The sequence below is a fragment of the Fibroporia radiculosa genome, assembly GCF_000313525.1.
Source record: "Fibroporia radiculosa TFFH 294 genomic supercontigs, scaffold8194, whole genome shotgun sequence".
NCBI classification, from domain to species: Eukaryota; Fungi; Basidiomycota; class Agaricomycetes; order Polyporales; family Fibroporiaceae; genus Fibroporia; species Fibroporia radiculosa.
The window spans coordinates 60,979-71,589 of NW_012133454.1; the positions used below are offsets into that span (position 1 = coordinate 60,979).

The window sequence follows — 10,611 nt, forward strand, 5'->3', positions numbered from 1 at the left end:
GGTCGAAAAAGGGTTTTACGCACTATCATCCTTTTACCAAAGTGAACCTCGACTCTCTCCTTGTCCTCAGGTAAACTTCTGCATCCACACCTGGCAACATCCATGCATTCTGGGATGTTGGGTAAAGATTTGTGACCTATCGGCTTCAACTCAGCGAAGCTGAGACCGTCCTTGCAATTAAAACGTACCAAGAATCGCTGACCTGCTTCAAAATGGCCTGGTTTAGCACCGTCGGTCAACATGACACTTAGTGCATCCCAAACGGTTATGACAGCTTTGCGCAACGGTTCGCGCTTCCGCCAACGTAAATCTTTAACTACAATCACCCTGAAACTGACGACATCGCGTGGAGGATAACTGGCCTGCTCTTAGAGTGAGCATTCAAACAAGCAGTATCAAGCGACCATAACTCACGTCTAGCTGTCTCTGTATGTGATCATGAGCTGCCTCATGGGCCTTGGCTATGTGATCACGGATGTGCAAACCCAACCAACCAGCAGCGTCCGGTTGTATACTTCTAAGTATGTTTCCGATCGAAGATGGGTCGTCCATTAAGCCGGACCAGCGATCTTCAGTATCAGAAGGCTCGCAGGCTAGTAAGTGAGATGTAAGTATTAAAACTTGCTGTTGAATATTACTCCGCCATGCTAACCGTCTTTTCTAGGAGACCAGCCGCGTCCCGCACGCGCCTCAAATCTTTCCGCAAATCGCTCGTAGACATGCATTTTCTTCCGGAATTCGTCATGTAATTTGGATGCTTCTAGTTCTCTTTGTTTCTGTGCGATTGTCAGGCGCAGTGTGCAACAAAATTATGCTACCCACCTGCCATTCATCCTCAGCTGTGGCTTCATCCTCCTCATTGCGAGGTCCTTCTCGTAGCTTTTCGCCGTCACGCTCAATAGTTTCGAGGTAAAAGATGGAGTGGGCCTAACGAGTGTGATTAGCGAGGAGCGACAACATATCCGTTTGCCATAATACCTTGAGCACGGCGAAGGCCGCAAGTGACACAACCCCTCCATCGGGGGTAAGGCTATCTAGCGTCGCGATCGATGGATATCGCACAAAGCCCAACTTCGCGTGCCACGGTGCTAAATGAGAGGAATTTCCATTCAATTCTAAACTCATCGTCGAGTACGCCTCCAGGATTTCTGCAGGCTCTTTGTTCTCAGAAATAAGCTAGTACACATGTCAAGTCAGCAGTAAGCAATGCGCACAAATATCAACGTACCCGAGCGTTGGCGACAAATATCTTTCTACCGACACGAATAACACGCCTTCGTATGGCACGCTCAAGAGGCGCATCCACCTTAGCCCGAATTTTGTACCATCCGTCCGTGACTTCGAGCTCAGGGAGGCCATCTATTTCATCACCATCCGAACACCAAGATATGCCAGATATGCATAAAATCATGGGACATGACGGTGGAGCATCATGGGTGGTTATTAGTCGCAGGGGAGGTCGAGTTCCTCCATTAAGCTCACGCTCATATCTGTGAAGAATTATGGTATATCGTTGTTAGCATACACACAGACATTCAATAACCACTCACCTGTACAATAACTGCTTTATGACCTCTTCCCAGCACCAACGTCTGGTCGCTGGGTCACTTTCAAGATGAGGTTGAAGGCATACCATACCGGCAAGCTTCCATAAAATAAGTCCCCAATGATTATAAACCCATTCCTTCTTGGCTAGATAGCAACCCATCTCTTGTAGTCGTTGAAACGCGGCTTCTATTCCAAAGGTCGTCTCCTTGCCTTGATTTTCTGTGGCTGGGAGTGTGGGCGTAGAGGAATGAAATGAATAATATATGGCTGAATCCGGAGTAATCTCGCTCAGCTCGTTGACCTGGCTAGAAGAGTATCAGTGAAAGGATCCCGTGTAGGCAAAACAATCATTGCACATACATGCCCATAGAGGACAGCTCGTCGCTGTTATGAGACTGAGGGACGAGCTTCGATGGAGCTAGACTCATTCTGCTGGATGAACTTGGGTAAACTTGCAGCGATAGCAGGCATCAGCTTGCGATAAATTCTGACATAATAAGATCTCACAAAGATTGAAGTATGTAGTTCTACCTTTGCCTTTGTCAAGCGCGGTTACACCAGTCGTTTGAGATACGTCAATTCCATTATCCCTAGCGGCCGCTCTCTGATCGGTAACTTTGCGGTCTAATAACTCCCGACCTGGCTCCCTAGGGCCCATCCCGGGTTTAAATGGCGTCACAAATTTCGGCCTACTAGAGGCAGCGCCGAGACCCGGTCTACGAGCTGTGATACCCAGAGCTTTCGTGAGCGAGGGAGGGCGCGTGGAGACACTAGATGAGCTTTGCAAGCTTTCTCCAGGCAGTGTAGGGGTCCTAAAACCACTGAGAACATGTCTGTTTGGATTCAGCGGCGAGCCGAGATAGGGTGTGACAATCAACCCGGACTTGGCAGGGGGTGCAGTAATGGCAGGGGGTGCAGTAATCAACGGGGATCTGAATTCCTTGCGCTTCCCCAAAACTCCAAGTCCTCCAGGCATCATCTTAGCCTTTCTGACATTGGCTCCTGTCGTGGCCGGACTAGGGCTATCCGGAGGTTGCGCGAGAGAAGCTGAATTCTCCACGACCCGCAAGGCAGGGCGAAACGAAGCATGGAGCGGTGTGATAGGTGGTACTTCCTCTTGACCCATCTCCGAAAGGTCAACGAGATCCTCGTCTATCTCTTTCTGCCATCGTCTCATCTTTGCCGCGGCTCGCGCTAGGGCTTCCGCAGATGGCACGGTCCAGTCTCTCGTTTTACCGATGTCTGCGCGCTCAGCTTGAAAGGAGTCGAGCCCAGAGGTGAACACGGGTAGGTCGGGCCCTACTTTTCCTCCCAGGTCATTGACGTTGGAGTCCGCCTGGGAGCTTTCAAGTGCACGTCGTCCAGAAATAAAAAGAGGCAAGGCAGCGCTGGCAACTGGAAAGAGCTCTGTATCTTGATCTGAGACACTCTTGTTCTTCAGTGTATTTGCTGATCGAAATCCGTTTCCCCCTTCGGAAACAGTCTTCGATGTGAACCATAAGGACTCGTCTTGTGGAAAAGGAGCATTTAGAGAAGAGAGAAAAGGGTCATCGAGTTCACCTAAAGGATCAGATATATCGAGAGTCGAGGCGAAACCAAAGCCCATCCTCCGAGCAGAAAGAGATGGATGGCTGTCAAAGACAGGCTCTGACCTGCGATCTTGGTGGGCAGGATACGATGTAGAATCTACACCAATAGAGGACGCAGATTTAAGAGTTGTAATATCATCCGAAATTGTAATGTCATCAGATGGGAGCGAAACATCAAAGGATCCGAATGCAGTTCTGTCTCGTGAACGCGAATCGGAAAATGCTACATGGAAGTGAGACGGATATATGCAGCATGAAAAACTATGCGCCCCTACCTTTATCTGCTCCCATACTAATGCCATGCATTTTCTTGTGCTTCTCGGGGGTCTTTAAAACGTGTATGGCCGGATCCCTCTTATATTTTTCCGCCGGAGACGAAAGTTGGGACAGTCTGTGCGAGGATGATGATTGTTGTGTCAGTTCCCGCTCAAGTTCGTCGAATGCTTGGATGTCTTGTTGACTGAGGCAATACTGGTCATCGTATGTTGGCGATGAGAGCCGTTGTCGCTTGGGAGATGGATAATCCGAGCCTGGGCCAAATGAATTGAATTATACAATATCTGGTAAGATTGCGCCTCCTTACCATAATATGTCATCGCGTTAGAGTGATTTTATCAATTAGTCGTATAGTATAGTCTTGAAGAATCCTGAGGACGGAGTCGGCGATGACAGAACCGGCGAACGCGCATGAGCCACCTCAAAACGCGACGCGTCGAGTCATGTGCTTCACGCGCTTAAGCGCTCCTGCAGCCAAAGAATCAATTACATAATCAAACCTGAGATTTGCTTGAGATCACTGGCAATCGCGTCGGACCGCTTCCAAGTACACGGCTAACCATACGAGAACTTCACAATCCCAATGACAGAAGCATATATCTAACACAACCTCTAAACCATCTATGTTAGACGAACAGACAATGATATATAGCAACTATGCTACTAATGCGATGCGAATTAGAGGGCAACATGCGTGGAGTGCTATGACTAGACGTGGACAACAGTGCGATAACTATGGCGAGACACGGAAACTTGCACGGGTATAAAATCCAGATAGTACGTACAGCCATAATGTGCGTCTCGAGAACGGGATGGTGGGAGGATGCTTTGAGGCGTGTATCAAACCGAAGGAGTGACCGTGATTGGGGGTAATGTTGGTGAAGATACGTCATTGTCATTGGGTAAGGATATTTCCACATCGTCCTCACTCCCTAGATCGTCGTGGTAGTCCGCAACAGTGGATGATAGATCACTGGGGTTTTCAGAGGGGCCAGCCTGGGGTAGCCCATCCGGATCCACTTCCACAAATGAGCCAGAACTGACATCGACATTGTCTCCACGCCATGTGCGCACTTCCTCCTCAGTAAGGACCTTGGCGCCGCCCTTGCTACATTCAGCGAAGTCCTCAGGCTTCGACTCCAGAGCACGCTGGCAAGACTCGAGCAATCCCTCAACCATAATCTTGACGCGGCGGTACGGTTCATCATCTTTCCCCTCAAGAATCGCTTGCTCTTCTTCGACATCCTCGTCTTCAACAACATCATCATCTTCGGCGAGATCATCATGGGGAAGTGACGACTTCACCGCACGATATGCGGGAGGTGGAAGAATGAGGCGTGAAGCACGGAGCTTGCGCTTTAGATCACGAATTTCCTTCGCCTGACGGTGTTTCGCCTCTTCAAGCGAAGAGTTGATTGCGAGGAGGGAACGGTTCGTGATTTCTAGATCAGCAATCTGCCACGAATAGAAAGCTTGTTCAATATATGAAGTCACCTACGGGGCATGCAAAACACACCTTCCTGTTTGACTTTGCCTCGTCCTTCAACTTGCGATCTGGGTCATTCGTATCTTCGTTGGAGGCGTGGAGGTCCATGCCATCTCCGCTCCAGCTCGTCTCACTTGAAGAAGCCTCTCCTGAAATGAGTTCCGTATGAATGCCCAAGCCATCCAAACTCACTTGAGGTGAAGAGACCTGCTCTGGATGTCGTATATTCGTGTGGCCATTTAAACGTGAATGCACAGTAGGAGCCGTGCTCCGACTGATTTCAGAATGCTGTGTATCATACGATACAGATGAACGAGATGCCGACGAACGCGACGAAAGAGAGACTGTTGACATTGGTGGCGACTGAGGAGGCAACGGGATCGTAGTTGGGTCAACTTTGACAGGTGCAGGATAGCCACCATAGTTAACAGCAAGATCGTCATTAGAAGGAAATGGCTGATACGTATGTGGCCGATGTGTTGTATTTTCGCGAGTGGTAGCAAATCGGTGATGTTGCGCCGACGTCGCGATCGGTGAAGTATTTACTTTCGCGGGCAGTAACGGAGCTGTTAGAGAAAGACTCGGAACGCGCGCGTGAGGTTGTCGGTTGGAAGGAAGTGATGGGGATAAAGTCACAGAGGATGGCGTTTGTGCATTTGTCTCTGCAACCTTCGACACCTTGGATTTCACACGTATGACACCCCTCCCGACTCCCGACATAGCTGAGCCGTTCTCTTCAGCGGGAGAAGACGGACCTCTAACATGTGGTTCCGAGTGCGTCGGAGAAGTAGCATGGGATAGATTAGAAGAAACACTGCCTCGCCGTTGTCGAGCTCGTGCAGATAGAGCTGAGTCGGAAGGCACGGTAGTGAGCGCCCGCTGGCGAGTCTCTGTGACAGTAGACGATGTCTGTGAATTGCTATTCCGCGTCGTCACACGCGCCTTCAAGAAACTCGGGGTAGAGGGCGAGTGGGATGGGCTAGAATAGACCTGCTTGAATGGCGATGGTGCACGAGAGGTAGGCATGCCACTGCTCCGAGTCGCACCAGCTGGGGACATGCTTCTCGGTGCCCTGCGAGTGGCAGCGGTCGCGCTGCTATTCACCTTCGCCTTGGGTTTCATTATAGTAGGAGGGGATGCAGCGGAGACCTGGGGCTTGAACGGTGACGCAGGGCGCGTTCGATCATAGTCAACTCTCGCGGTGACCTGGAAAGCCATCTCAGCGAGCACTTGGTCCTTCTACCTGTCGACTGCGAACCTTAGGCTTGAGGTAACCTTCCATAAGACCCAGGGGCCAAACAGAGACGATAAATTAGCGTCAGAAATAAAGGACGCGCAGGGGTTGGGAGTACAGAGTAATATGTTCGGGGAGACGAGCTTGGCGATACTCGGACACAGTACCCGATCTGTCCATTTATGGCAAGTGTCATCTCGCCCAAAAGCACTAGTCGCACACTTGAAATTTGTATTACTTTCAGTCGTGTATCCTTCAGACAAGTCCCTTTCTGACTAAAACCCCCTCTACTACTTTTTCAATCATCGCTTTCATAACGTTTCCTCCCCCTTCACCTAGAGCAGCGTGTACGCTTTTCTCGACGTACTTGCCAACCATGTCCACCTCAATATTCACTTTCGAGCCGATAGGCTTCCCGCTCAGCGTGATCTTTTCTTGTGTGTGCTTGATCAACATTATCTCAAATGTTCGGTTTTCGTCGTCTACCGAGGTAATGGTGAGAGATGTGCCATCTATGGCCACGTAGCCCTTAGGGATTAAATAAGGGAGGAGGGAGGGGCGGTCTGCTGTTGCTTCAGGGATTTGGAATAATATCCTCAGAGAATCCCCGTCAGATACTCTGTTGATGATCATCGCAGTTGTGTCGACGTGTGCCTGTGATGTCACGTTAATTGTGTGTTGCAATACCACGCATTTATGTGGCATCCATCGTAGACTCCAGTAGTAAAGTTTCCCTCCGAAAATGGAGCAGAACAACATGATTTAATCGCACAGCCAGTGGCCCCAGGCTATGCGTCGGAAAACTTGTGAGGAAAGTGGACCAACCTGAACAAAATGTCCACCAAAACGGACGTGTGCACCCATTGCACGCTCCAAATTAACCTGGTCACCTATCTGCCGCTCTCCTACCGCACCGAAGTCGTGAAGGAAAGGTAAGATAACGGGCGACGAGGCCTCACCTAGGTCCGTTCTCTCCAACGTTTCATTGGCCAACCATACTCTAAACCACCCACCCCTCTCCTGCTTGTCAAATTCGGTCACCGTCAAACACGCACCGTTCACAGCGATGGAGTCACCAGCGTGGCAATCAGACAAAATTGCTGCCGAATCGGTGATAGTCAAGGTGCATCCCCCGCCATCGTGCTCGATGGCAGACACAACTCCAAGGTGTTCAATCTGGGGATCAAAGTTGTTGACATTGAGACTCCTTTCCAAAATAAAAATATAGAGCACACCAGACCAGTGAACATAATCCAGGTTCTGAATCAGCAAGTGGAAATCGAAATCGCAGCAACTGATAGGACTAGACCAAGGCGTGATGTGGTTCAGCTAGCGCTCACTTACGCCGGTGCTCCAGATCACTCATATCTCACCGTCACTCGCGTATACTTCAAATTACTTACCATGGATCAGGCTTCTAAAGGGAAGCTGAAGATGGATACTGAAAGGAGCTCGTTTCGTACTGCACCGGTGCAACAACGATCCATATGGGAGTCATGGGCGGGTTAGTGCTTGTTTGCCAGTCGGTCTCTCGACGGTGTGTTGACTCATAATGCACTGTTTAGTGCTTCCTGCGAGAACGCGACTTTACATTTCATTGGGAATCACAACCTTCGCCCTAACGGGAATGTATGTTTCCAACCGTTTGGAGATAGCAATGTCTTCGCCAGACAAGTCTCCAGTAGCAGAAAGTTCTGCAAATGATGTTGCTTCATCATAAAGCCGTCACATCAAGATAACAAACGCGAGATCTATTATACGATGGTAGGATGGATAGACGTAGACAAGAGTACGGTGAATTATGGTCATGAGACAATGGGTATCATCCCTATTCTACGCCTCAACGAGGGTTTATGTCGTCGTGTGCGCCCGGTGACAAACAAGGCTTAAGGGCCGTATCGACAAAGGGATTGACGCTTGACGGCTTCACTCTGGGACGCACATTTAAGGTTGAAGATGTCCTATTCCATATCGGGCTCATGGTAGGCGAGCTTGCCAGGGTAGGGGCTCCCGGACCGTCGATGAAAGGGTTCACAGTATTCGAACTATTAGGTCTCGAGTGAGGACTGAGGTAGGCGTTCACTATAGGCGCTGGATAGCCGGCCGAAGGCATCATCTTCTCAACTGGTACGAGGGCGGAACTATTCTGAAGTATCTGACTAGAGAGGCGTTTGTACTTGGTCCAATCCTGAATTTGAGCCGAAGCCTTCCTTTGCAACTGTCCGTTCTCCGATGTCACAGGGACAGGAATCGAGGCGAATGACGGATACCGATGCCGGTCGTCCTTGAAGCGCACCTCCCAGCTAGCCTTTTCCCAGTCAGGCACCAATTCTTCCAGACCGTCGTCCGAACGTCGCCTGCAGAGGATGTCTCGCATGAATTTCCGCCAATGATCGAAGAAAACTGCCGCGACAAGCACTAGGGCGACGGCAGTGAAAGAAATTACTGCGACTCCGACAATCTTCCAAGTGGACGATGATCCGGAGGAAGTAGCGGATAATGCGCCAGACGAATGGACCGGTCCTAGGGAAGAAGTAATCGATGCTGTAGATGTGGACACCAACAGGCTCGAAACAGATGTAGCTTGGGAACTAAAAACCGCCGATGTTGAAGTTGCCATTGTGCTAACGCTCTTCGTCTTCAATGAAAATTCGGAAGTAAACGGAGAGAGTAGATTGATTGAATTACTGTCTGTCTTTGCAATATTCGTGCCTGTGGGGCGCGCGTCCGCGGAAAGTTGCCCCGGCCCTCCGTCCTGTTGTGTCTCCCCGCCTTGACTGTTATCGTCCCAGCCCCCAAACAGCCCAGTAAGGTCACGTCTATGATCATTCCCAGAGGCATGAGAGTGCGCAGCGTGACCTTTCGGAATTGCGGCGAAAGATACGGTGTATAGCCCTGCATAGATGATAAGCATACCGACCTTCATGGCGCCAGGCAGTCTAGAACAGGCAAACAGCTTAGGACCTAAGAATCAGATAGATAGAGGCTAAGCCAGCTCGCCCCACGCAACAAGACAATATATAGGAAGTCTAGACGTTCTGTCGGCCTGGTGATCCAGTGCCAGTCCGGCTGAGGTTTTCCAGTCAAGCAACTTGCGTCTCACCCTCGTTCATGTTCCGCGTTCATCACGTGCGTGACCAGTAGGGTAACCATAAATAAGCGCCGAAACTTAACCTTGTGTAAGTATAACCATGAATTTATTATTGTGCATGTAACCAATCCCCAAGAACAATCACCATTTCAAGACGAGTCTAACAGTCGAGATAAAAGATTATATGCAGTATGGAGAAGAGCCTTGAAGACTATCCAATATTGGCCGAGGCTCGTCTCCAGCTTCATCCGCTATAGGGCAGAATTCCATCTGCGTCAACTCATTAGTATATCCAGTAGGACACCGGCGCAACGTCTTCCATCAGGAACAGATATCTGGGTATAGATAATCAGTCGGATCTTGTGGAATCCAGCCATTTGCGAGCCCAGCTTGATATGACCATTCGTCCGCACTCTCCGTTTTCCATGTCCATTGGAGCCAGCCCTGGGCGGCCGACGAGAACGTGATGGCCTGACAAACGAAATGAGCAAGTCAGCCAATATACCAAAATAGTGTCGTGTCAATGTGGGATGGTTATACCTGAGCTTCCCAGTACTGTCGCAGGAACGTCTTATATTCATCACTAAATGTCGATGCTGAACCCGTCAGACCAGTACAGCTGCCGACGTATGTCGACCCTGAGTATGTTCCGTCGTAGCGAGAGCCAATTCCACGTCCGTTTAAGTAAGGAGCACAGTCAGTGGCGGCAGGCGTCCACTCTCCAACGATAAGCCAGAGATCGAATCCAGATAGGGTTGAGGAATAGGCGCATGCAGCTGCGATGTGTTGAGAATCGGAGTAGGCAACCTCCTTTGGCCATAAATTAATATCGGTATTCTTCATGTGTTTTGACAACGCACCGATTGCGAGAACATTTGATAAATATGTGTGTCCATTGCGACGCCTTGCCAACCCGGGGGAGTCTGATAACCTTTCCAATAGCTATCAAGGTCGAGATAAGACAGCAATACTACATTCTCTAAGTTGACCCCATACCTGAGAGGCTGAAAGGCGTCATGCAAAAGAACAACTATGTCACTCTCCTGGGATGTGCCGAATGGAAACCTATCATATTGAAAGAATAAGCCACCATCGTGTACCTGATAGCCGGTCGAGAAATACCTGATGTTTCCGTACGAATCATAATAGTATTGTGTCAAGACATCTAATACAGCAGAGCCATCGTATCCAGCTGGCCTTGCTCACCACAGCCACATTAATGACATTCTCCTACGGTTCACAGGAAATATGACTCACTCGTTTAATGGAGCAATGATAGATACCACCTGGGGGATTCCAGCGAATGCGGATGCAATTGTCTTGATGACAGAATCAGTCCGCTGAACGTTTGTTGAGTTCGACTGCCACTCTGGATACGGCAGGCTTT

At 49.7% G+C, this 10,611-nt stretch overlaps 3 protein-coding genes across 3 annotated transcripts; all 3 read right to left on the bottom strand.

Annotated features, from left to right (window-relative positions):
* Window positions 1-25: 25 nt before the first annotated feature.
* Window positions 26-3,733, bottom strand: FIBRA_06639 (uncharacterized protein; the record flags this gene model as incomplete). Its single annotated transcript, XM_012328352.1, has 12 exons — window positions 26-136; window positions 189-362; window positions 415-593; window positions 653-776; window positions 823-927; window positions 979-1,176; window positions 1,229-1,490; window positions 1,551-1,853; window positions 1,909-1,999; window positions 2,056-3,360; window positions 3,413-3,667; window positions 3,721-3,733. 12 exons carry the CDS (start codon window positions 3,731-3,733, stop codon window positions 26-28), a joined length of 3,120 nt encoding a protein of 1,039 aa, XP_012183742.1.
* A 520-nt stretch (window positions 3,734-4,253) lies between these two features.
* On the bottom strand, window positions 4,254-9,059 carry FIBRA_06640 (uncharacterized protein; the record flags this gene model as incomplete). The annotated part of the gene is made up of 6 exons (XM_012328353.1): window positions 4,254-4,868; window positions 4,930-6,105; window positions 6,158-6,174; window positions 6,469-6,787; window positions 6,959-7,393; window positions 8,076-9,059. 6 exons carry the CDS (start codon window positions 9,057-9,059, stop codon window positions 4,254-4,256), a joined length of 3,546 nt encoding a protein of 1,181 aa, XP_012183743.1.
* Window positions 9,060-9,545: 486 nt separating this feature from the next.
* On the bottom strand, window positions 9,546-10,120 carry FIBRA_06641 (uncharacterized protein; the record flags this gene model as incomplete). Its single annotated transcript, XM_012328354.1, has 3 exons — window positions 9,546-9,695; window positions 9,765-10,034; window positions 10,085-10,120. 3 exons carry the CDS (start codon window positions 10,118-10,120, stop codon window positions 9,546-9,548), a joined length of 456 nt encoding a protein of 151 aa, XP_012183744.1.
* Window positions 10,121-10,611: the final 491 nt, after the last annotated feature.